We start from the raw sequence: 27487 nt of genomic DNA, 5'->3' as shown, positions 1-27487 counted from the left end.
TGCCTTGTGACAATGACCATTGTTTAAACCACTATACAAATAAAATTAAGTTACATTTCCGGGTCTGTGCATATGGAGTTTTCATGTTCATGTTTCATGTTCTCCCCATGTTTGTTAGGTGTCCTCCGGTTACTCTGGTTTCTTCCCAGTCCAAAGACAGGCAGAATAGGCTAAATTGCATATAGTAGGTGAATGAGTAAGTGAGGGTGCGAGTGTGCATGCTTGTGACCTGCGAAGAATTGGAACCCTATTCAGGGTATACCCTGCCTTGTGCCCCTGGGATTCCATTGAGATAGGCTCCAAGACTTCTGGGTCTCTGACCAGAATAAGCGGTATAGAGAATTAATAAGTGAGAGTGATATAAATAATGAAATTGACATGTCTACCCTACATAAACAATACACTTTAATGCTAATCCTTGTATTTGTATATTGTGGTACCAACAGGTTTTGTCATTACACAAGGTTTTATAAATGAAACAGCGGATGAAAATCAGGTTCTCTCTTTTTATCAAGAAGCAAGTACTAAGTAATGTGAAAACAAAACAGTGCAAGTGATGGAATTTTTATTGAAACAATGTATGTAAAATCAAATCAAACAACAGAACAACAAAAGTTCTGTGAACAGGAATAATGCCCAATTGTTCAGTCATCTGCCTGGCACACAGACTATCAATGGTTGCATTGTGTTCAAGTACAAATCTACTGATTTAGTGTTTTATATATTACTAATGCTTTTGAAATATGGACTAATGGCACTTAATTCCTCAAGTTCAACATTCTACTAAGCAGTACAAAAAAAAGCATCTATAATTAACAAAAATAAACGATATTAAATCAATAAATAAACAACTTAGTGTCAAGAACAACATTTGATTGTAAACAGTGTTGAAACTAGTCTACGGCAAAAAAAAGACGAACGGCCGACAAACCTCAGTTCTGTATCAGTACTGCATCAGCTCATGGAAATGGAGCATCGCTGGAATTCAGTAGTTTGACGCACACAAGTGCAGCTCACTTGGCTATTCACATTTTCAAATGCGCACACACACACACACACACACCCACACACACTCACACTCACACACACAGAAATAGAGTATCCCAAGTGACCACGGACCCAACATGAACCACCCATACAGTAAAATTCCAGTTTTTTTTTTACAGCACATCCCAAAGTAAAGTATTATTTGAGATGAACAAAGTGCAGTAATTACTGTAAGTATGACCCACTCAACTAAAGCGTACTTTACATCTGAATCAAATGCTCTACATAGCTGCAATACACACATTTACACATAGTAACTATGCAATTTGTTAAATGTGGACCCACAGAAACAACGTACCTTGATTAAACACATGTTCCACAGATTTCCAAAGGTGGTCCAGGGAAACCCATCTGTCGAGAACATTTTAGTGTTTTCTCGTCTTTAACACACATTTCTGTACCTAACATTCTGAAACACTAAATCATGCAAGACAGGGGGTTCTCTATGTCCACGGATAAGACCCGGTGATGTATATTACTGTAAGTACCTACTGTAAATGCCACTCTAATTCTAAATATTTCTTGGTCTTGTCTAATCTCCCACAAGATGGCAGTCTAACGCGAGCTAAAAAAACTGGCTTCAACTTGAGGTCTGCTATGGCTGTGACGTAGTGCTGAAGGAAGAAATCTTAGTGTTACATTCCAACAAACGGACTTAAATAAACACTACAAACTTAAATAAAACCTTAACTTATTTTTAACTTAATAAAAAAAAATAATCCAGTACCATTGCTCATCCAAGAACATAAACAGGCAGAGGTCAATTAATAGCAGGGGCTGTATGAAATATATAGAGTACTAAAAGTACCAAACAGACCAAAATAAAGTTGCACCTCATGCACAAAGACTGAAATCAACTCCAAAACCACAGAAAAAAAAAAAAAACATGGAGTGTGCTTTCCGCATTCGTTTGCTTATTGCTCTTGCTCGCGTCCTTTCTTTCTTTCCCTCTGCCTCTCAAGGACAGATGTCGTGCAGGGGCATTTTGTGAATGTGAATGTGCATCTCCATGGGGTGCTCATGGAGACAGTCGCGTCTGTAGGTAATCGTCTTCTCGCTGGAGGTGGGTGCATAGGATGGGTTCTGTGAAACAAAATAATTCAAATCATTCATACAATACACATGTATGTACACAGTTTGCACAAATGTGCACTGTGCAATATAGTGTACTAGGTGACATGCATGAGCATGTATGTAGTCTCAAATGTGGTCATGTGACAAAAACATGGATCTAAAACCTAAATACACTAAACACAATGCTAGCAATGCTACTCTGTCTACACTAGTTACATATATTTAAAAAAATTTACTATTTTGTAAATTGGTCTCAGACTTCCTAGAGAAATAGCTAAGACAACGGATGTTACTACAGTTCTATTATTAATTAGGATTATTAGAAATGAAACACTCCCAGACATGCTCTCACAGGAAAATGATCATAAACATGGTTGCTTGATGCAGCCAGCTTTGTAAAGTAACTATTGCCACACAGTAATGTTTTATTTTATTATAACTCACCCAAAGTGTTTCATTTCTCTTATAACACAGCAATTCGCCAATGCTTACAATTTTTGTTATTTATTAATGAATCATGCATAACGTACAAAAACTACTTTTCTAACCCAGTTATTATTAGCCTTAGATTATGTACAGTAGATTAGTCCCTACAACAAGTATAATACACTAAAATGAACAAATAAATGTAACCATGTGCCTGTGACAGCTACTGTTATAGAGAATTATCCAGCACTTTCTAACCATTTAGATTTAAGAAGTCGACAGTGTCGTTGTGTAAATGCAGTCATTTCTTTTAGACTTCCTTGATCTAGCTGTGCTTCTTTGTGGATTTAATGTTTTTTTTTTAAAAATATTTTACAATTTTGTTAGCTTAGAATTTACAATATTTTTTTCATTATTTATAGAAATCCTTATGATGCAACAATCAGACGTTTTTATCCATATCTATAACAACAACAAACACCAAGGGCATTCAAGTCAAACTAGGACTTTTGATTCTGCAGACTAAAAGAACACCAAAGGACTTCTTTTTTTGCAGAACGATGCACAAACTCATACTCAAACTCATCCTGCCCACTGCACCACTTGCACATTAAATACAGAAACTTGGTTAGGATTTCTGTACAGTCCTGATCTCGCTCCAAGCCATTTGCACATGTTTTGGTCATTGAAGGAGTTCCTGGGAGGCCAGCGCTTCAGACGTGAAGGTTCCTGAGAAAACTTTCTACCTTGATGGTATCCCTCTACTAGTGAAACACTGGGATGAGTGCATTAGTCTAGCAGGGGATTGTATAGAAAAATAAAGCGTTGTTTTTCTCCTAGTTGTATTCTATTGTGATCATTTTTACCATTCAGTGCATTCTTTCTCACTCACCCAGACAAACACACACCTTACTGCTGACATCATACTGCTGGACGACGTGCCCCCTCAGCGACCAGTTCTTGCCACGGAGTAGCAAACGCACTCCAGCCAGGATTCCCAGACCCAGAAGCACAGTGAAGAGGAAAATGCCGAGGAAGGTCTTAAAGTATCGGTAGATAGACACACACTCTGAGAAGAGAAAGGATAAAACTATTTCAATATCACCTGTGGGAATAAGTTATATATAGCATATGACAATTCTTTCTCTTTCTAATACAATAACCTTAAATAATGATGATGATATAAAATAATAACAAACATATGCGTCTATTTAAAAAAAAAAATCATACAAAAGGAGATGACGATGATTCTAATATGTTAATGTTTCTACAGCGTCTATATCTGGTGTCAGCAGACTGTAACTCTCAGACATAAAGCTGTAAATTTAATTTAATTTATGTCCAACACAAAAAAGAAGAGAGTCTGGTGAGGGAGCAACTGTTAGTAACAACATTCAATACAACTGCTGTATAGACAAAGTAATGTTATACCACATGAAGGTTAAATTCTCAATTTGGATTATCAGACTTATAAACTGGTTTATATTAATGTTTTAATAAATAATGGTGACCTTTGGAGTTATTACAGGAACTCTGATTTAATAATTTTGTTGTAAAAGCAACAACACATCTAATCAGTCTGGCCTTGGATGTGACATAGTGTAACATTGAAGATGGGAACTTAACAACAACACTGGAAAGATAAGACTGCAACCTCCATTTTGATGCAGACCAAAAACCCAACGAAGAGAAAAACAGTGCCAGGACTTAAATCCATTCATAAACAGCACACTGTGAAGAAAACACGAACATGTTTACTTAATCATCAGTGAAGATGTCAGGAACAGCTGGACAGTAAAAAAAAAATTGTGGAATAAGCAGCAGTGGGACACAAGCTGGATCGAGCTGAAACCAAGGCTCTGACCGGAACTGCTGGTGCGCAGCAGATTTCGGCCATTTATAGATCAGCAGCCGCTGTCAGCTGTGTTATCAGAGATTGTGAAATCCAGTAGGCTTGGCATCGAACTGCTACTCCACATACAAAGAGGCTAAAGTAGTGTATTGACATTTCAGCCTGTTGCCATGGTGATCTGGCAGCAAAGACAGGGAGAGGGAAATTGGGGAATGTCAAACTCATTGGGAGGGGACAGGGAGGATGCGCATACACACACACACACACACACAAACACACACACAAACACACACACAAACACACACACACACACACACACACACACACACACACACACACACACACACACACACACACACACACACACACAAAAGCCTGCCTTGTTTGAAGGCCTTAAACCCAGGCTAAGAACATAGCCTCTGTGACATTTGTAGGTGAAAGACCATGAGACACAAGAAAAGAAAAGTAACAATACCATCTCCACAACTCTCACACAGTCCATGATTCACGCATCACAAAGACACCATAATCTTTACATGATGAGTGTGGGATGAAAACAGAAAGGCACACAGATGTGTGTTCACACTTAATGTCATGCTTTCAGAATGGATCAGAAAATGAAAGAGCAACAGAGAGAGACAGAGAGAGACAGAGACAGAGAGAGAGAGAGAGCGAGAGCGAGAGAGAGAGAGAGTAGAAAGTAGATCTATAATTTACCAGCATGCTTGCTGATCCATAGCTGTGGCCCGTGTAAGGCCATGTCCACGTGGAACCTGATGACGCACTGCTCCCTGCTGTGGTACAGACAGTACTTCCCCCTGATCAGCCCTGCATGAGACGGAGAACTCTATGCAGTTAAAGTTCATCTGCGTTACCTTTTATATATTCCAGATGCAGTATGAATGTAATAAACTACTATAAACATATACAAACAGATTGACAGCAAAGGGAGATAACTCCTGTTTTGCAGTTTTTAGAAAAATGAGCTTTTTTCAACTTTTTCAGAAGTATTGCAGTAACTGACAAAGGATATTTTGTGCATGATTTCTTTGAGTCACAAATGTGCCAGAACTGTTTAAGTCATGTAAGTATGTATTTTGTGTGATTTTGGCTGAAAAAATTTGGTGTGATTTTCCCCCTCCTACTGTTTTGACATGTATGGATATATCAGCCTGCAGATGTGTTTGTGGTTTTTTAAGTATGCAATTTAGTATCAATAATATGTGGGTTGGGTTTTAATAAAACTATAGCAAACTCATGCTTTGATGGGCACAACAGAAAGTAGTGGCACTGGATTACCATAATCGGATATTAATCAAAACCTTTTTAATTGTAAAGACTGCTGAAGATCACAAGAAGCATTATGAGCAATTTAAAAACTTTAGTTGACAGCATCATCAGCCTCGTCCTGTACCAGTTTCAGTTTCACTTTGGTACTTTATGCTGGCACTGAAATGTTACATTTTGCCTAAAACCTCAATGCTTACAGCTTTAAAAATAAGGAAAACCTTGAGTGTCAGACATAATAATTGTTTAAAATTAGAAAAAATTAAAAAATTGTGTTCTTCGTCATCTACTGTTTAGATAGATAGACAGACAGACAGACAGACAGATAGATAGATACTTTATTGATCAGATAATGCCAATTTATATACTGTATATTCTGACATATATACACATTCGACTTTAGGAGACACCAAAGTGAAAATACCTTGACTACCTGAGTTTACACCAGGTGCTCATTCTGATTTAATGCTATGATTTGGTCTGGTCTTGGGACTGGCACTAAGATATTTTATAAGATCAATAATTTATGCCTCCCTCACCGGCGGGGTGAGCGTTGGAAAAAGACAAGGATTCCACCAATAAACCACTGATGCCCTCAGTATGTTACACGCCTCAGTGCACTACACAGTGGAATACAATAGTCTTCCAGAACACCACTGGCCGTCACTTCATAGTTACTATTTAACAAAAATGTCAGCCTTTACTGGTTAAAGCCAAATGTGAGGTAGTTAGGCCAAAGAGAAGAGATAGAGACGTATTCCATGTTTAACCTTTGTCCCAGTTCACCACAGGGAAAATCCCAAATCTGAGAAAACATTACTTGCAATATCTTTAATAGATATTATTTATGAACAATGTAGTATAATGTTTAGCTCAGAATGTGTCTGATATGGTCCAGAACCTCTTATCGCCATAAGATATTTCATAATATAATTAAATCTTTTTTATTACTCAATTAGCAGTTTAAACTTAGATTGTAGATCAATTTGTATTGCACACTAAGCAAGTATGTATCAAAGGTTAAGAAGGTGCCTTGCATTTTAGGGTTGGATCAGTCTAAAATCTTTTATCATTACAGTAACATTTTGTGTTCTTTAGAATTCTGTCCTTATTTAGTCCCTTGTCTTTTGGGTGCTTCCTGAAGATGCTATGCAGAATGAAGTCACATCCAAACCATGACTCACATCATGCTTTGTGTAAACACTGAATGTAAACAAATGTCCAGACAGTATGGCAGATCAATGAGAGCTGACGCAGATTCCCAAGCCCTAAACACACTTTATCAAACTAACATACCAGTTATGTCATCAACATAGGCCACCAGCGCAGTGCAGCTTCTATTGCATTGTTGTGTATCATTTGCATCAAGGCCTTTAGACAGGTGGCAGTCCACGCAATTCCTGAGACAAGGAGACAAAAGAGTTAGAGAGCCGATAAGAGAAAAATTTATGCATTTTTGGGGATAAACAAGTAAAATTTCATTAGTCACACACATGCACATACAGAAAGACATGCAAAATATAACATATTTATGAATCCAGATATACCTGTGTACTGACAGGAATGTTGGATGTGTGGGTGTGGGTGAGGTATGGAGGAGGGGTGTTCAAGTCAAACCGGGACTCAATAAAAGAAGTAAAATACACTTTTCATATTTATATATGCTTCTATAACTACTCCTAGATGTTGTCCTGGTTGAGGGCCAGTATGGCCTGCAGGAACCACCAGAAGTAAAAGAGAAAATAAAACGTATTTACCAGTGTGATAGACAGGCGTTTGAGCAGGTTGTACACTTCTCACAGAATGTTCCAGAGCGTCGGAGGTGATCACACACACACTTGCCACAGACACACTTTCCATGCCCACTGCACACCAAGCCATCAGACGACACACAGCTTTCTGTGGAGACGGGGCAGCCACAACTCTCACCTGTCCAGCCAGGCTGACATAAGCATTCCCCTGAGACACACTGGCCATGTCCTGACATTACCAACACAAACAAAGGTAATAAGGGAGATTTTATAATTGTATTGGATAGTTTATGAACTGTGTTCTCATATTACTCTTAGGGTTTTTATTTGTTAACTATATTGTGAATGAGCAAATATTCGGACTGAGCAATCCAGATGTTCTAATAATTGTTAATTGCACTGACTGCCGGTCGCAGTATGGGTGTAAGAAGGTAAGTACTGAGGGGAGAGATCAACTGAATGCCAAAACCCTCATTCAAACCCAATCACAGAAGCACTTTCAACAAGAAAACATACCTGACAGTGGTATATCATATTCAAAAACACTTTGACCCGTTAATAATGCTTCTAAGTTGTTCTGAATCACATATCTATCTCTGTTCTTTTATTTCCAGGTACAAAGCTACTCCTGAGCCTGATCAAGGGCCCTACTTGTTTGGGACACTAGCTTTCCATTACAAGCTATTTGGGATTCAACCCGAACCCAGAATTTAAGGGACTGATATTCTAAAGCGTAATAATAACAAGATTTTTGTTTGCAGAGCAAATTGATTGGTTAAATAAAGGAACAAATCATAATCTGTTGATAATAAATTATGTTTGCAGAACTGTTGAATAAAAGCAATATCATACCCAAATTTGTCCCGTATTGCTGAATATATCTGTAATGCCTTTGTGTGTGTGTGTGTGTGTGTGTGTGTGTGTGTGTGTGTGAGAAAGTCATCCTACACAGAACCCCCCCCAAACAGTAGCCCCTCTCCTCCTGCTTTTTCCCTCCCTAACACCATTTCCTTTCAACAGTAAAGTGCAGGTTAATTTATTTTATTTTTACTTTATATTTTGTATTAATGATTTTTATATGAATATTTTTGAGCTGTGGAATGAATAATTGGAGTTTCCGTTGATTCTTAAGGGGAAATTAGCTTTGATATACAAGTGTTTTGATATACTGTACAAGCAGGCTTCCGGAACAAATTATGCTCGCTGTCCTTTTTTTTCAGTAGTGCGGTGTTTGTGCTGGTAAAAAAAAAATGTTTATGCTGGGACAATTACAGGTTAAGTAAAAATTTTTTTAAATACAACAGTACCAATTACCAATTAGTCTGAACCAGCACTAGCTAGCCTGCTAGCAAGACCGCCTAATATATTAATTACACAATAAAGTAACTGGACAGATAGTAATTAGTGTAAGGTTGAAAAGCTTGCTAGCATTTTTACTGTAAATTAAAATAAAATAATACCAAGACAGTAGTTAGCTTAACACCGGCTTGCAAGCAGTGTTAAATATTGTTTGTTAATTATACTATAATTATACTATATAATATTTAGCCCAACATTTTCTATATTGTACAATTAATAGTCTTTATGATTACATATACAGTATGAGTAAAGTAAATACAGTAAATTTAATTGATATGTTATTTTATTTATTTATTTATTGTTGAAAAGTCAGCCATAACACAGGGACTCGGAAGCAGAGAGGGATCTGATTCTTGCTCAAATTAGCATGTACCATAAAATAGCTGGATGACAGTAGCAAAATGCAGTGTTTAGATCTGGCGAGTTTAGCTAAATTATTGTATTCTGTAAATAAATAAATAGTACCTGAGCCAGATAGGTGAAAGAAAGATACATCTAATGCTAGTTTTACAGCTAATGCTAGTTGGTGCAAACAGACATTTGGGGTAAAATGGTATGTATAAGTAACCAATCACCAACCGAAAGCAGTGTTAGCACCACTTACAAATACCAGTATTTCATGCTAGGACCAGATTTCAGATTACAAAACATCTGGTTCTTTGTGATGTGTTAAAATGTGTTTGTGTTTAGACACAGACACACATACCCACCTCCACACATTACACCCCTCTCGTTGGGACAGGAGAAATCGTCCTTCTCGCAGAACTGTCCGTAGATGGTGCCAAGCTTGCTCCGGTCACACACACATGCCCCGCACACACAAGTTCCTCTGCCACTGCACATCAGGCCAGACTTCACATCTTGGCAACTGTCCATCAAACCCCTCTCAACTGCTGAATTGATTCCAGACGAACACGGGGGAGTTTCCGGATTGTCATGGCAAGGTCCTGCCCCACCGCAGCTACACACACAGGCTTGTCGCACTCGTACAATTGTGGACTCGTTAAATCCTACAGGTTTCACCACCAATTTAACCTCAGGATTATTTGGTTTCCGCAGAGCATCATCCCTTTCCGGACATGCTCGCATTCCCACTGTGATGTTGAAGAAGACCTTGAGGGAGGACAGATCAGATAAGAGTAGGGTTTTTTTTATTATTAGGGAAAAGTTTAACAGTTCCAGTCATGGAATGTGTGCACAATGTGGATTGGTGTTTCCTGTGCCTAATTTAACACATCTGGTAATGATTATGCCTTTGTCAGTAGAGGGAAATACTAGTTCACATGGTTTAGGGAAACACAGATGGAGGTAGAAGAGTCAGTGATTGGCATGTGGAAGGGTCTTTCCCTGTAAATATTACATTTTTAAAAATGTTAGTTTCAGATGATGTTATGTAAATTTCTGAGCAGCTAAATGACTTGCACATAAAGGGCAACATGTACCATAATACTATAAAGCAAGTTTAAAACATAGTTTCTAATAAAATGTTTTTTTATATCACTATCTTGTATTACATACTGTAAAGGTCATGTGAGTTCAGCATATCAGGCTGTTCTTGTAAATGGGATTTTAGTGTAATCGCCTCAAGTACACATTCTATTCTGTTCTCCCTAGGGACCTTGAAATACACACATGCGCATACTGTACACACTCACAACCACAACCAATCAAAAGGACTCTCCTAACAAAAGTACTCAGTACACATTCTCCCCTGCCTGTTATGTAGGAGGCTTTTGTTAAGTACTCTGGTAATCGCAATAAGAAATGTCTTCTGAAGAAAAAAAGGGTTTGTATTAGTATTCTTTAATCAACTCATTGATTCTTTCGTACTTTTTGCCCGGGTTGAACGTTGGTGCATTTGCTGCTCCCTGACGCAGTAGATCCGGTCGGGCATACTGCTTTTACGCTGACCCAGAATCTGTGTGCTTCTCTGTCCTCGACTTCCACCTCCACTCTGACATCTGATAACAGTTTCTGAAAAAAAGGAATGTGAGACAGAGATGCACCAACCACATTGTCTGTGCAAGAGGCACTGTTATTCTAAGCTGTAATGAGGCTTTTTTAAACACATGTTAAAAACAGAAGCTCTAAAAATAGTTGGTGGTAGAGAGAGACATGGTGCACTGTCGCTGCGGCAATTCAGGAGAATTATAATGCAGCTCTCTGTTCGGAACAATCTGTGGATTCTACTTCTTCCGGGAGGAGGAACAATAGGTTGTTGTAACCCCACTGGGTTTAATGCATTTGCCCTGCTGAATGCCAGCTCAAAATCCCCTTTTCCACCTCAGCTCCCCTGTGAGAATTTTTTCCCACTGACACTGACTCAGACAGGAAACCCTGATCATTCTGTACGCATACTCACAAGCAGCTTTATTTGTAAATCCTAAAGGAAAGCACTGACTGTGTGGTGATACATAAAAGAACCTGTCCTCTTAAGACAGGTTAATGACTAGCTGCCACAATATAAAGTGCCACAATGAGTCAGACAGAAACCAAAAGCTTGGGTGTTCTCACCTTGTATGCATCCACCACTAGGTTTGTAAGATTCCCAGGTAAAATGCCTAGGTAAGTACCCGGTAGGAAAGCCACCAAATCCTTTTAACAAAAGACACAAAAGAGAGAGCGATAGAGAGAGAGAGAGAGAGAGAGAGAGAGAGAGACTCATTTAATATCTGCCCCTGTTGTAAGCCATGGGATTATCTAATGAAGCCAGGATCCATTTTCATTTGTCAGGAATTACCTCATACCACTCATACTGCACGTGCTTCACAGCAAAAACTGAGTAAATGTTGTTGTGTAGAAGCTTCTCTGCCAACTGCCCAATGGTTGGATGCTCCTGAAGGAGGCCAAGAATAAAATCAATAGCATTTCTAAAACATTCTGCTCAGTAAGATCCATAAATACAATTATTTAGATATAGTGTGTTTGATTACCATGTGGGCAGATTGGGAATAGGTGCCATCTTCTAGGTGGCAGCGTCCATCGTGGGGCACCACAATGCCTGCCAGTTTGCTATCCAGTGCAAGATGAGATGGCTCATCGGTCATGAACAGCAGCAAGTGCTTAGCTTCAGGACGCCAGCCAATGTCTTTCTGCAAAAATGATTAATAAACATAAAATTACAGTCTTAGTATGCTTACTTGTTTATATTATTCAAAATAATCTTTACATTCACATTTGTTCTAGTTTTTAGACCTTGCTCATAGAGTATTGTGGTTTAATTTTGCCTGCCTGTCTTGTATGGACTTGGATTATGGTTAACCTCAACAAAGTTCATACTACTTATAGTATATATTATATGTATTACATACATGCACAAACTAAAATACTGTACATACTGTAGATGATACTGCTACTTACAACTGTCTCAACTCTACAAGTAATTTGTCACCTGCAGGTTAACCATACAGTATAAACCCAGAGTTGACAAAACGTCAGGTACATGGACCCCAATATTCTACTAATAATCATAATAATAGCACAATCAAAATCAAAAAATGCATCATGTAAACACCTTAATAGGAACAGTCGGACCTGATCAGAATGTATTTTCAACTGGAATAGTGGGGTTGGGTAAAACTTTATCTGTTCAATAGGAAAATATTAGCTGTTTAAACACTAGATCTGATTATTTCACTCTTGATGGAATAAATATATTGTTTTGCCATTTTACATGTAGTAAAGCATCCAAGCAATCATTAATAAGATAAGACATTAATCTTGTATTAAAGCACGGAATGTGGGATTTATTGAAAATTATAGAAATATTGTCCAAGCAAATGTAGCTAATGTGACCCCTGTTTAGGGTTATGAAAGCTGCTTATTTTCTGTGTTAGCTTCATGTTTAAAAACAGCTATGCTAGAACAAGAGCTATCATTCCATTAATAATATTTCCTTAGAAACATGAAGGAACTCCTGTAAGGAGTTTGCACAACTGTTTCCCATGACACCTGCATGCTGAGCCCTATCTCAAAAGCAGCTCGTTACACGGCAAACAGAAATCCCAAGATGGAAAATTATCCAAGGTGAGTAACAAAGATGGCCAGATATGGTCAGAAAAGAAGTCGGATAGTCAGATATCACAGATAAACAAGTAGTTCATTAATCTCGGTGTAGTTCTACTTTCTATTCCAGTATCCAGTAAGAAAGTGAGACTGAAAGTAATACACAGAGCTGTAGGAGTTATCAAGCCTGCTATTCATTCAAGGTCATACCCGAACCATATCTCAGTGAATCATGGAAAAACCCAAAAAGTGGACACAAGCTGCATTGTTATAAAGGCCTAGTCAACCTACTAATGAATGTCTTACTCCTTGTCTTACTCCTGCAGCCCTGAATAACACCCACATTTATGCATAACTACATAAAAGAGAGCATTAAAATGATGTCATTAAAAAAGCAATCTCAGCATCAGTGACACAGAGTGACTCAGGCACCCAATATGCTCCATGATGAGCACTCTCTCTAAGGGGGATGCGTAATGTGCACTGCTGTACACACATTCCCATGCATTGTTCACAGGCTTGGGCGGTGACGGCAGTTAGCCATCACAACTTAAAACTTGAAAGGAGACAGATCAGTCCTCAGACTGCAGTGCACTTTTTTTTTTTGGAAAGGAGTCTTTTTAATCGTGATGTTAAGGTAAACCCCTGACCTAAAAATGGAGCCAAAATTGAAAACTGAGCACAAAACACTCGAGCCTACAAACACACTCTGTGTTTATGAACAATTAAGCCAAGAATAAAAGGGAAGTACTTGCACTTAACTTGTATCTGTGTGGCCTCCAAGCCAAGCTAACGAGTTCAGCCAACCACAACATGAAGGCTGTTATTATGAACATTTTATTGTACTAACAATTCCATGTAAAATTTCTCACAAAGAGGAGGCATTATCTAACCTGCTGCTTAGTCAAGCTCATTTCTTTACACAAACTCTTTGTATTTTCAACTGCTTTTCAACTCGTGTTGGCAGTCACTTGCACAGAAACCACATTAGCTCATTATAAGATTATCTACTTATGTACAACATTTGCACATTGTGTGTGAGATTATCATGGACAAAAATGTTAACATATTTGCCTGTAGCGAGAAATGAAAGAGAAAACATATTTACTTTGTTACCTAACTTATAAATCAATTCACATTTTTATTTGCAGAGTAGCCATGCATAGAAATGCTTATACAACAGCCTTTGGTAGTCTATATAAAGCAGAATGGGGTAAAACGGTGATTTAAGTGACTTTAAACATGACATGGTTGTTTGTGCCAGACGAGCTAGTCTGAATTTTTCCAGAAAATGCTGGTCAACTGAGATTTTTACCGCAATCATCTCTAGGGTTTACAGAGAAAAATGGTTTGCTGATGCCAAAGATCAGCAGAGAATGGGCTGATACAGGTCTGATGATCTCATATATATATCTGATAGATTAAATGACATCTTTTTGCAATCGAAGAGTGTTGGCGAACAGCACCTTTGAACACACAACATGCCAAACCTTGAGGCAGATGGGCTACAGCATCAAAGACCACAGCAGGTACCACTACTGTCAACTGAGGCTACAATTTGCATCGGCTTACCAAAATTGGCCAACAGAAGATTGGACAAATGTCTGCTTTGATGAGTCTAAATTTCTGCTGAAACAGTCAGATGGTAGGGTCATAATTTGGCATCAACATGGAAGCATGGATCCATCCTGCCATGTACCAATGGTCCAAGTTGGCGGTGGTGTGAGGGACATTTTCTCGGCACACTTTGGGCTCCCTACCCGAGTACTATAGGTGAGCATGTCGATCCCTTTATATGACCATAGTAACATGGTACTTCATATGAACATGACAATAAGCTCGCTGTACTCAATTGGCCGCCACAATCACCAGATCCTAATTTAACAGATCACCATTGGGATATGGTAGAACATAAGAGTGCATCATAGATGTACAACTGACAAATCTGCAGTCAAATCTATATCAATATGGATCAAAATCTCTATGCCATGAAGAATTGGGGCGGTTCTGAAAAATAGGGTCCGACCTGGTAGTAGGGCTGATTAGTAGCAAGGTGTGCATAATGAAGTGGGTGGTGAGTGTATGTGGTATAGGTGATTTCAAAAAAAAAAAAAAAACCTGAGGTTATTTCCTTTTGACACTATTAGACATCTTTCTAAGTAACTAGTTAACTCTGTTTCCTAAAATATAATCAAATTATTGTTTTAAACTACAGCAATGGTAATCAGGATGCTAAGGATAAAGAAACAAATGTGCCATGCAGTGCTGCAGAAGCACCGAGTCCTTTCATTATAAGGAACATGGCCTACTTTTTTACTCCCATGAGCTTTATATTTGCCTGCCTCATTACCAAACCTAATACACACCTCTGATCTGAACACAAATGTTCACTCAGTAGATCATAGTCTTGTGCATAATGATACTGCTAACCAAATTTTAACAGTTAAAGCTTACATTTTGTGTGTTTAAAATGTCCCTTTTTATTAAAAAGGAGGTTTAGTTTATTTCCTCTCACCATAGAACACTGTTAATTTTTTCCACTACAGGAGAGAAAGGGCGCCAGACCTCACAGGTCTTTCAGACTGCCGTGGTAACGCACTGTAAATGTCTGATGCTCAGGCTTTAGTGTTTACCTGACACACAGCTGCTTGCAGCATGGCATCAAAGCCTCCCTCTGGTGTGTCCATATTCCCAGAGATCCTCTGCTGCTGAATCACATGCTTGAATTCTGTCATGTTGTTGGTGATGGGAAGGACGTGGATAAAGCCGTGCGCAGGCCGGCAATCAATCTCAAAATCACTAGAGTGAGAAAGAGGAAAGATAGAGGGTGATGAAATCACAACAGAAAAGAAAAGGTAGAATGAAAAATGAAAGAAGGAATAGAACACTAGAAAGTGGGGGCGGGTGGGGGGGGGGGGGGTGAAAAGACAACAAAGTGGACAGGCAGTATAAGGGAAACAGTTTACATGAGCCACTCTCCACTGCAGATTCCCACATTACAACCGATGAGATCATCATGGAATGTGATGGTGCTCCCCGGGCCTACTTCAGGGAGGTCGTGAGGTTAGTCTACTAAGCGGTGGCATTTTTCTGTAATGTTAAAAAAATCCATTCTCCTTGGCTAAAAATACATCCACATAGACCCTTCGGAATGTTTGGATTGATCTGCACATGTAAGGATAAGTAAACTGCAGCTTATCAGCCCACAAATCAAATAATCTTCAGTCTTCTAAATATATAGTACTGTGCAAAAGTCCTAGGCCAGCCCTCATTTCTTCATTCATTCATTCATTCATTCACCTTGTATAACGCTTATCCTGGACATGGTCGCGGGGGGCCTGGGCCCTATCCCAGGGGACTTTGAGCATTAGGCAGGGTACACCTTGGATAGGAGCCACAACAACACAAACACACACATACTCATTCACACACTATAGGCAATTACGGATCTTCAATCAACCTAATGTGAAATCAGAGTACCCAGAAGAAAACCCACCAAGCACGAGAAGAAAATGCAAACTCCATGCACACAGACCCTGAGGCGAGATTCTAACCCGGAAGCTGAAGCTACAATTACGTAGATTAAATTAAAGAAATGGGAACAAATAATTTTGGTGACAGATTGCAAAGTGCCTTATGTACAGTAAGAAATTCAACAGTGACCTCATTTCCCTTTTTGTTAGTTCCAACCAGCATCATTACTATATTAATCACCGGCCTGATCATCTGTCATCAGCTGCACTTGTTTTTCACTGGTCCTGCCTCATGTTAGATGCTTTTTATGCTTAAATTTTTTATTTATTTGTTTAAGCTTGAATGATTTACAGGTCACTCCGTGGCTTAACAAACAAAAAACCTTTAAAACTGGTCAGGTACTGAAAATGGGAACCAAAAAACAGACTATATTTAAAATACAAAGAAATCTGGCTCCTTTGCACAGTTCTGTATCTAAACTCTAAATCTAAATTTGCCAGTCATCTTCTCCCATATGCATCAGTTGAAAAGGAGCAGATGTTTGACTGATGGACCACACTCAGCACATCAGTGACACAGATGAATTTTGTACTGGTCACTGTATGTATGCACATTTACGCATTATGTCTATATTAGTCTACTGTGTAGGTGCATGGTTAGAGACCATGCACCTCATTTTTTTCATGCATGGTTTGTTTTGATAGCCACCCTGCCACCCTTGAAGAAGAACAAAATGTATAGATCCCTCTCAGGGCTGGATGGGGAGTAAAACACTTTCAATATATTAGTCCTCTCACAAATAGCTTGCACAGGGTCAGAATCTTTAGTGTGCAGACATATCAGGTTTTGCAGTAGCAATGGGACTCTTGGGAACCATATAAGCAAACCCTAGTTTTTTTGTTAATTTTTAATTACATACTTGTTCAATAAGTGTCACATTAACTAAATACAGAAGGTTTAAGTGGAGATAAACCTTAATGTGAAATGGCAAAGGGGGAAAGACATCCAGGGCCAGTGGAGACTCATAAAAATGAGTGGGCTGCAAAAATGGGAGAAAGGGCATCCAGTGTAACACCTGTACCCAGTTAAATGTGCAGATTGGATGGTCTGCTGCCAGATCTGTAAGAAATTCAATTTGCACTTGAACACAGCATGTTTCTGAACACAGCATCACTGTAAGCAGTCAGTAACTGTACACCTCCCAAATCCCATTCTGTACTGTTATACAATAATCTCTTTCTCTCTAATAAGACGATGTCACTAGAATAAGCTTGGGTACAATGATTAATAAATTCATGCCCCTTTTTGCTGTAAGTGATGTCATGAAAATCTAGCAAGCCACAGGATACACACTTATCTAATCACATACTTTAGAAATACCAATCAATTTGAAAACAATCAGTCTACAAACTTTTTTTGGATTGTACCCAGAGAAAACCCACCAAGCATGGGGAGTCCCCCAGAGGTGGGATTACTAATTAACCATGCCAGCCGTAATAATGGGTATTATATTATATAATACAATACTTTAGAGCAGGGCCAGAAATGACCACTGAGTGTTTATTACAGTATACATACAGTATAGTAATCACCTTCATATGGTGACATTTACTATCAAAAGTTCTGAAAACTTACTTGATTTGTGAATCACATGTTCAACCACTTTAAAGTCTTTCACTTCAAAAGTAAAAAAAAGAAGAAAAAAATATGAGGGCTGTACCAAAAGTAATGCAAAAAAGACACAACTTTTTTATAAACTCACACAGATTGTTCAAATTGCACATGTTGCTAGAGTAGGTCTTCTTCTATATAATAGTACTACTCAACATTACAAAAGATGCATTTAAGCCTCTTTGAAAATCTCCTTTGTTGCAGTTGATGGGCTCCCGCTGTGTTACAGAATGTTTAGGGGGATGACACACTTGATGAGCAACGTGGACAGATGGATGAAGAAGTTTAAAGAGCGGGAACCAACATTGAAGACAAACCACAAAGTGAGAGACCATCAACTGCAACAAATTGGGTTTTATCAAATGTTATCAACACCCTATGTTAGTTAATAAAAAAAAAGCCCACTTTTGCATTTCTTTTGGTACAGCCCCTATATTTAGATTCTATTCTCACTGCAGCACAACAGCATCACTTAACAGCTGGTGTCTAATTACTAACCTAATTAATTAGGCTTCTGCATGCTCATATCTGTCCAACAACTTGATTAAAGCATGACACTCAGTGAGTGAGGAAATCATCCTTGTAAGCTAAAGGGGATCTAGCCATATTTAGGTAGACTGATCCTTTTTTGCTTATTAAGCAGACTCCTTAACAACATAAGCATAGAAAATATGAGAAAGCAAACAAAATGACTTGTTTACAGAGCCATCTGATAGCTTTTTCCAGGGCATCATGCACATATTTGTTAGTAATGCAGATGCATTAAGACTGCCGCAGTCTCCATTAGTGATCCATTATTAACCACAACAAAAAAAACTTCAAGTTAACTAAAGGACATCTGTTTTGCTTTTTTCTTTTTCTTTTTTTACTATATAACAGTTATAGAACAAATTTATTTATGGCGGAGGAGGGGACAAACTTACCAATCTATAATCTATGTAATCTATATATTTTTCATGATTATCGAATTCATCCAGAATTCAGTAATTCTTTTCAATAATTCTTTTCAATAATTCTTTTCTAATATAATTTTATGCCCCTATGCGATTCAGTTACAATTCTAGTCAAAATCTGGTATAACACTGACTGGACCATGAGCTTTCACCCACGTAGAGCCTGTACCACTTATCTACAGCACAGCTAATTTAATTAATTAGTTAGGAAAAAAACAAAAGCCTCCAGAACAACTTTAATGATCCTTGGCAAATTCTCTGGAACTGCACTAGAGGTATGGACACTTAATATAAAGTTTTAACGATAGTGATGGCAAGTGCTACGTGCTAGTCAAAGCATTATTTTAACAAACAAACCATTTAATGAGCCCTGCACTGAGGATGAGGCAAGGTCACCCCGAAGAGACCACTTACAAATGTTTCATCAGAAAATATAAAGGTGATCATTTAGAAGAACTTGATTTCCCATGAAAAAAAGATAAGTACGGAAAACCATGACAGTAAAAAGAAAGTAAAAAGATAACACAGCATAGCAGATCAACAGTTCTTTCCTTCCATTTGTTACATATTTGCCAGCTGACTATTCAACAGGTCAATGTACAAAACATTAACTGAACAAACCATGATCACCTTCTATACACCCAAGCTTGTGAACCCAAACTCCACAGATCTCTAGATCCCAGTCCTTTGGGCAGCGATCAGATGTGCTGGATAAACAAGCCCAATCCATAGAGGCTTTACCCCACAACACCCTCTAAAGGATCTGCCTGCAGAGCCATAGCTGCCACAATGGTATGTGTACATGGCTGAGATAGATGTACATGTGACAAATTAAAAGTTTAAGTTTAACTTATAAGTTGATTATTAGGCCAATATTGTGCCACTTTAGAAGAGGACCTTGGACTCCTGGGACTAGAGTTAAGCATCTCCTGAGAAACATGCTAACAGTTATAAACCCAATTATACTGTATATAACCAACTTAGGGTATTAAGAATTAATACAAGGTGGAACCTGAACTCTCAGAAAACATGTGTGAAATGTAGGTCATGTTGATAGAAGGGAAGATTTCCAGCTAACCGCACAAGGCTACATTTGTTTCAGGTGACTGATCAAGCTATTGAGAGTGGGAGAAAGAAACATTGCTCATCCTGCACCTGCTCCCTGGCTGCTTTACTTCCTGAAGCAGGCACTGTTACAAAGCTCTGCTTTGGATTTAACTCCTCAGTCCCTCTAATTAAGACTCTAATGTTGCGTATTACATGGTTTATTAGCACCTGAGAGCTGAATTCATGTCATTCAACAGAAAGATGTTTGTAATACCCAGCTGTCCTCATATGGGGATCTTAGAAGAACATACACACAATGTAGTTGGGAGAGAATGTGATGTCCTCATATGAGGACAGTGGGGGCTCAAGAAGATAACAGATGTAGCTGCAATGGGATGATGTTGAAAAAAACGTTATTAAACCTTTTCAATGACTATAAATTATGGTTTATCTAATTGTTGCTTGGTGCTGCCTTTACACCCATAATAAAACTTTAAATTATAGCAATTTGTGTTTATGTGGGTCAGTTCCGATGCAAAGATCAAATCTCAACTGCAAGAAAATTATGAGCTTGAGACTACAATTAATATAACTTCAAAGCTATAGAGGGAAGTTGCATTTTGGAAGGCTTTTAAAATAAAAGAAACACTGCTTACCTACAAGGGTTACTGATTTGTGAAGGATGCACATCGATATAGGGAGAGACTGGCTTGTCCACGAATGATCCAAACCCCACTTGGAAATCACTGGAATGCTCCTTCATGCGGTAAGAAAGGTTCTCTCCGACGGTCTTCAGCTGGTTAAGGTTCTCCTGCATGGAGGCGGAGACGTCCACCAGGTAGTACAGGTCTACTGGGTATAGTTCTAACTGCTTCACTTCTATAATGAAGTTCGCCTCACTGCCTGGGACAGGAAATTATATAATTATTACACAGCTTTCAAAACCAATGATGCTCTACGGTTTAATAATGTACCACAACAATGAGTATAAGCAGCCAGAAACTGAAAACAAAAAGTAAAATTGATGCAAAGAAGAGATGCTGTTCCTTACCTGGTCGCAGCTGGATGGAAATGTCTCGAGGAGTCACCTGTGAGCTGCTCAGTGTCAAGTTTGCCTCTACTTTAACTCCAGGATTCTCAATAAACTCCCTACTGCAGCCTTTGAGCATAAGCTGAGCGGCAGAACCACACCTCTCGCTAATGTCCGTTCCATCCAGAAAGCTCTGTTAAAGCAAAATACACATATGTAGTGAAGATCATAAGTTCCCACTCATTCAGACACTACAGGCGATTTGAGAAACGCCAATTAGCCTAATCGACATGTCTTTGGACTGTGGGAGGAAACCAGAGTACCCAGAGGAAACCCACCAAGCATGGAGAGAACATGCAAACTCTATGCACACAAAGGTGGGAATCAAACTTAAATTGAACCCTGACCCTCTGGAGATGCAAGGCAATAACAAGAGCTGATCTGCTTTTGCTTTGAGCCGGAACTTTCTGAGGGTGGAAAGGCAGTTGAAAAAGATCAGAGATATACAATAAGTGGGTGCCTGTTTAATGTCTTTTTTTTCCTAATAAATTTGACTTTGTATTTTATGAAAAGACATTGAAGAGATGCCAGAACTAGAGAGATATAATCTTTCTCTTGGGTCTAGTCAAAAGCCTTTCTGTAGAATTCTGGAGAAGTTGTAGTCAGGACTATGTCTACTAGCCTGACCAATATACAGTAGTACAGTAAATCCCACTTCGCCTTTTTAATATCTGTTTAATAGAAAGACAGTAAAAGAGTAACAAGTGATTTCTTCTGTGTACATGAGCTAGCATACATTAATGATTGACTAGCTTTAATGTGATTCATGCATGCAAAAATTAAGGGTATTCCCACCAGTCAGTAAACAGATTAAATTACATTTCCAATTACAGCTTCCTGTAGCAACCATATCATTCAAACTTGTGACATGCAGCAAATTGGACACTTAGATCATAACTGTTTACAATTATATTTGCCATATGGCAGATGTGACACAAGTGCTGTAATGTTTCGGTAATACAGACTAATATTGTTTTCTTAGGTCGTAGACATTATCACAGGGTATCATCAGTCCAGGAAACTTTGTTTGGTGGGGTATGGAATAAAAAAACAGATATAACCAACACTTTTTTTTACATGCTTATTTCACTACATTATTAAGAGGTAGGTTTTTAAGCTGAATTTTAAAGTTTGCCAGTGACTAGCTGTAAGGACATATAGAGACTGCTCATTCCACCTAGACTTCAGAACAAAGAAGAGTCTTAATGCATGCCTTCCTTGTATACTGAGACATGGTGGGACTATTTAAGCAGGGCCCAAACATCAGAGAGAGGGTGGTGCAGAGCAGGATGTGATGACCACTCAAAGGAACAGGTGGGTGCTGTAACTTTGAGTTAATGTACTGTACCTTCATTGTTTATGTTTTTTTTTGTTGTTGTCTTATTTGCAAAGATCTGGTGCATTTATTCCCAAGAGCAAAAATTACCTGATGAAACAGGTGGAAACAGGTATGGCTCAAATGAAAATCTGAAGCCACACTGGCCAGATAAGAATCAAGGTTCCTGATCTATTCTCTAATCCCTTGGATCCAACTTGGTCTACTATAGCTCATATGCAGTAGGCCTAGTTTAAAATGTGTAAAAGTGTGAGAGTTAACTCCCTGTGCTAACTTGATACATCTTACGCAATATTAAGAACAACAGTGAGAAAATACACCTGGACGCTTAAACAATTCAATTACAATAAAGTATTCCTTCACCTATTCACCTAATGTAGAGGGACAATTACACTCAGGGTTTATCCTACAGTTTCCCAATTACTGAGCACTACATGTGCAGTTGCAAAACCCAACACAGACCACAAAAAGGATGCATATGTGTACTTATAATCAGCTTACCTTATATTTTTCTATCATCAAGGGTCTTTGATGTACCATTTCCCATGGAACAAATGAAATGTCTCATAAATCAATTTATATGTTTGATTAATGTATTAATGTCTATTACAGTATGTTGTGACATAATAATAACTATTATTGAGCATGGTGATAAATGTCATTGGAAAATTAACTACCACCAAACATTAAATCCAGAAAGATTACCTCCTACAGGCATGAATTCAAAATTCTTTATTCTTTATAGATCATGCACAGATTTTAGAGACTTTTTATATTAAAAAAAACCACACAAACAAGACATTTTGGGCTGTGGAACAAACAGCCATAAACTTTCCATCAACAAATGACTAAACTGTGTTATTGATCCGAGGGTGTGTGTAGGAGTAAAAAGGGTTACTAAAAATAAGCGGGTGAAAGATACCACAGCTTTTTGAACAGAGTGTAATATGTCTTTCATCATGCACCTCTTTATGGGGTCAGAAATATCTGTCAATGTAAAGCCATATCTCTCACATCCAGATTAGTGGGCAGTCATGGTCTGTGTGTGGGCTGGGAAAGCACCTGACTTTGCAGCCCATTTAAAGGGTTCCCACGGCCACTCCAGCCCGAAGCAGCTTGTTTAAGAGGCTGCTGGGACTTAGAGAGTCTCTCAGCCCGTTAAGAGCCAGCAAGCCCCGTGCTGGGGGAAGGTGTAACCGTACAAAAGTACAAGGGTAGGGTTCCTCAAGGTTCCTTCCTATCAGACTAAACACTACCATATCTTATTGGTAAGTTTAAAAAAAAACACCCACTGAGAACCAAGATAGACACATCATTGTTGTCTTCACATTACCTTCTGAAAGCACCAAGAGCAATCTGGTCCACGGCTCAGGCACTCTCGACACGTTGAGACAAGGGGTGACCCGCACTTATTATCAGCTGCAATGCAAGAAAAAAAAAAGAAAGACAAGATGAAACAAAGATCCAAATTTTTGCTTTGAGAACCTTTCTCAGTCATGAATGGCTGACTAATTTTAGGGGCTCATTAAAACAACATCCCGGTTATTGCTTGCAATTGTTGCTCAGAACACCTGAATTTGGCTCATCACATCAGTAATAAGCACTTTATGGAATCAAAAGTGGAAGAAAAAAAACATCTGCATGACAGGGGAATTCTAGCCCCTGAGGATATGATGAGTTTAAACAAACAGTACTTCGAATTAAGTTGAATGCCCATGCACCTGTTAAGCAAAAATAAAAGAAAGAAAGGAACAGATCGTTATGTTTGCACATTATACAAACATGACGGAGCAAAAGAAAAATAAAAAGTAGGTCACACAGGTAAAGAAATATACACTTGATCATGTTTTTATTGTTTGTTTTTTTTAGTTGTTTCTATGATCAAAAAATATATAATACGTTCATTTTGAGAATTCTACATCATTTCCATATTCCATATTTTAATGTCTGATACCTCCCTGTTAACACACCAGCAAGGCTTCCATATAAGCACTTGTTTATATTTCTTAATCATCATTGTCCTATGCTGTGTTGCTGGTAGGGTTTTGAGGTCTTCTTGCTGTATGTGCAGTGTTCCCAGCTTGTGGTCCAACATTCACCACAACCCTGACCAGTATAAGTTGTTTATTAAAAATTAATGAAAATAAGAATGAATGAACCATGTATTCTGTTTTGTGTAATAACAATACAGTATGTTTTGGTTTTATGCCTGTGGTTCTGTATAATAAAGACGCTTGTTTAAAGTGTCAGTCATTGATAATTAACCTGAACTACAGACTCTGGTTCATCGCAATACATAACATAAAGTAAACCTCCAAAAATAAATCAAATCTAAACATTTATCTTTTTTAAGAAAATCAGCGTTAGTTAATAGACAACGACTATATTCATCTTTGTATTTCATTTTTAAAAGAATACATAGTGGAAATTAGTGTCATATACTGTAGACTCTAACCATCATCATGTCCTGTCCTTATAGTGTAAAACTATTAATATATTTCTCCATTACTCATGTCAGAGATGCATGACCACAGCAAGTCCATTCCCTAGATACTTAATCATACAGAGTGAGAATAAAATCATTTTCGGATTATTTTTGATCAGTTTAATTTTGTCTCAGTAATGACAATGATTCATGTTCCTATCTAAAATATGATTATGTACAATCATATTTGAGATCATATTAATTCGTCTCTGTATTGACAATCAGTCATGTTACTATCTAAAATATGACTGTATATTCATGTTCCTATCCAAAATATGATTATGTACAATCATAGTTTAGATAGGAACATGAATGCTTTGTCATTACAGAGACAAATTAATAGAGGTCATGTTGCACTGGTTTGTAAACAAGGAAAGACATTATCCTCAACCTGTATTTTTACTTATGGTAAACAATTAAAACTTTTATTTAGTATTAGCTATGTAGTTAGGAGTCATCAGAGAGCCTGGTTATGAAAATCCATAGAAATCTGTCCGCTCTGTTACTCACCCGGTAAAGAGGAAGAGGATGCGGCGGCGGACACGACACCGAGCAGCGCACTACGGAGAACGAGGTTCCAGTACACGAGCAACCAGGAACTCATAGCAGCACCGGGGAACGGAGTGCTTCCGCGCCAGGTAGTTTTCATTCAAAACCCAGACCGAAACAAAAGACCGAGCAGTGAGCTCTCGAAACGGCACCGTAACGCATTCGCCCGTCTAACTGCCTAATCCCGAACCGCGTTCAGAGTCCCCCGGAATAAAACCGGATTATCAAAGGAAGAAGCCCACAAAGCCCGTTTTGTTCGAGCCGAACGCTCGTGAAGGACGCGGAGGAGGAGGAGGAGGAGGAAAACCAAAGTCCGCACCGTTCTTCCATTTAGCCCGAACACACGCGCAGGTGGTGGTGGTGAGCGGCTGAGACCGGCCCCGCGGCCATCAGCGTGCTCCTGTCACGGCAACGAACTGCGATGATAATGATGTTGAGAGACGAGGTCTTTCACTATGCCGGTCATCGCGCGCGCTCGCTCGGGCTGTTCAAAAGTGAGGTTGCACGCGCGCCTTTATTCGACAGCGCCATGGTATAAAACAGCTGCCGAAAACTTCACTGTGCTGTCGGTAGGCGGAGTGCGCGCGCAGCTCGAGGCTTGGTATACGTAACCTACTCATTCATACAGTGAATAAAAGAAGTGATGTATATCAAATCTATCTGACGTCTTTTTTTTTATACCCACACAGTTTGTGCAAGGGTATTTTTCTCTCTTAAACATGTTATTGCATTTTATGTGAAAGACATCCATAAGCTATAATGTAATCCTTTTGTTTATTATCTCTTTCCTGTCTGTTTTTTTTGCCTCTTTCCTCTTTATTTTATCCTGACTATGATCAATATCTCAGGAGCCTTGGCTACAGAAGGCACCATGCCACATGGAGCATTCCCTGGAGAAATTCTAGAACTGATAGACACACAAAAGGAAACAGATCTGAGAACCTGTTTTGTAATCCTTAGACCTATTTTAATGTACATCAATAAATTCCAAATGTAGAGTTTCCCTAGCAGAGCAGGCTGACATGCATCACGACATGCATCACACATCAAGCCTTGTACTGGAGATTAAGAACAAAACCCACATAGACATGGAGAGAACATGTACAGAAACTGCACACAGACCCAAGCTCAGAATCAAACTGGAGATACATACAGATCAGTAATTTTTACATTAAACTTGAAATGCTGAAATAATTACAAATTCGGCATGTTTTTTTTTTTTACTTTATGTGAGAAAACCCCCCAACTATTAATCTATAGGCATTTTCCTGCATTTAAATTCTGATATATGAACATAGCATAGGGGCAGTGATGGCTAAGGCACTTAGGCTCTGTATTGTTGAGTGTGGGGGGTTTGAGTGCTGCCACAACTAAGTCACCAGTGTTGGGTTCTGGGGCAAGACCCTTAACCCTACATGCCATTGCATGCAGTGCTAGATATTGGGAGGTTTGCAACAGGACGGACATCTGGTGTAAAAACCTGTGCCAGATCTTGCAGCTCAAGTGGTCAGATGTAGCTCAGTGAAGGTGTTGGAATACAGTTTGGAAAGTCCCAGGTTCAAATCCCACAACTGCCAAATTGTCCCTGTTGGGCCTAGAGCAAGGCCCATAACCCTCAACTGCTTATGTGTATAATAAAACACAAATGTAAGTCTGCTAAATGTAAATGTTGCAACTCCTAGGATAGATGGGACAAAAAAAAAACTCAAGGAAATATATATATTACATATACAGTAATGTATTAATTAAAATGTCTACATAAAGGAATTTTAAGTGATGCTAACTAATTTCATGGAATTAACTATGGCCTCAGTATAACTCTAGTATTTAGTGAACAGTTTACTAGGATTTTTAGCACACTGAAAGCATATTTGAAAGTTTCTGGTTGACCAGGCCATGGTGAACTGAAATAAGGAAATGCAACATCACCCTGGATGACCTACATAGGTAAGGCATGGGGGATTTATCAAGTTCTCCATGGGTTCTGTTGAAAAGGATTGTGAATTATGATCAGATGTTAAGGTTAAAGTCTGGATCTTCAGCATCTAAGATTGATGGTATGATTTGTAACTGATCTTGGA

The 27487-nt window shown here is 38.6% G+C and overlaps 1 protein-coding gene across 3 annotated transcripts; it reads right to left on the bottom strand.

The window, feature by feature from the left end:
- Positions 1 to 523: 523 nt before the first annotated feature.
- itgb8 (integrin, beta 8) lies at positions 524 to 25941 on the bottom strand. Of its 3 annotated transcripts, none has more exons than XM_053493353.1 (15): positions 25368 to 25941; positions 23706 to 23791; positions 20998 to 21169; positions 20603 to 20849; positions 15435 to 15600; positions 11730 to 11888; positions 11537 to 11632; positions 11311 to 11391; positions 10627 to 10770; positions 9507 to 9909; positions 7444 to 7666; positions 6983 to 7086; positions 5117 to 5227; positions 3440 to 3616; positions 524 to 2130 (listed from the first exon to the last, which is right to left on the bottom strand). In XM_053493353.1, exons 1-15 carry the CDS (start codon positions 25504 to 25506, stop codon positions 2066 to 2068), a joined length of 2373 nt encoding a protein of 790 aa, XP_053349328.1. In that variant the 5' UTR covers positions 25507 to 25941; the 3' UTR covers positions 524 to 2065. The 3 variants fall into 3 exon arrangements, with proteins under 3 accessions (XP_053349328.1, XP_053349327.1, XP_053349329.1); XM_053493352.1 differs by having other exon boundaries at positions 3456 to 3616; positions 25368 to 25940; XM_053493354.1 differs by lacking the exons at positions 23706 to 23791; positions 25368 to 25941 and having other exon boundaries at positions 3456 to 3616; positions 20603 to 20845; positions 20998 to 21159.
- Between the last annotated feature and the right edge of the window lie 1546 nt (positions 25942 to 27487).

The sequence above is a fragment of the Clarias gariepinus genome, chromosome 3 (genome assembly GCF_024256425.1).
Source record: "Clarias gariepinus isolate MV-2021 ecotype Netherlands chromosome 3, CGAR_prim_01v2, whole genome shotgun sequence".
Taxonomy (NCBI): domain Eukaryota; kingdom Metazoa; phylum Chordata; class Actinopteri; order Siluriformes; family Clariidae; genus Clarias; species Clarias gariepinus.
The sequence above is the reverse complement of the archived record's forward strand: the minus strand, read 5'-3'. Positions and strand labels throughout refer to the sequence as shown.

Excerpts from the sequence above, each read along its gene's own strand:
- itgb8 (XM_053493352.1), bottom strand. The coding sequence starts at position 25,506 with ATGAAAACTACCTGGCGCGGAAGCACTCCGTTCCCCGGTGCTGCTATG. Across the intron at positions 23,792-25,367 it reads ATCCTCTTCCTCTTTACCGG|CTGATAATAAGTGCGGGTCA; the intron begins GTGAGTAACAGA and ends CTTGCATTGCAG. Across the intron at positions 15,601-20,602 it reads CAAATCAGTAACCCTTGTAG|TGATTTTGAGATTGATTGCC; the intron begins GTAAGCAGTGTT and ends TTCTCACTCTAG.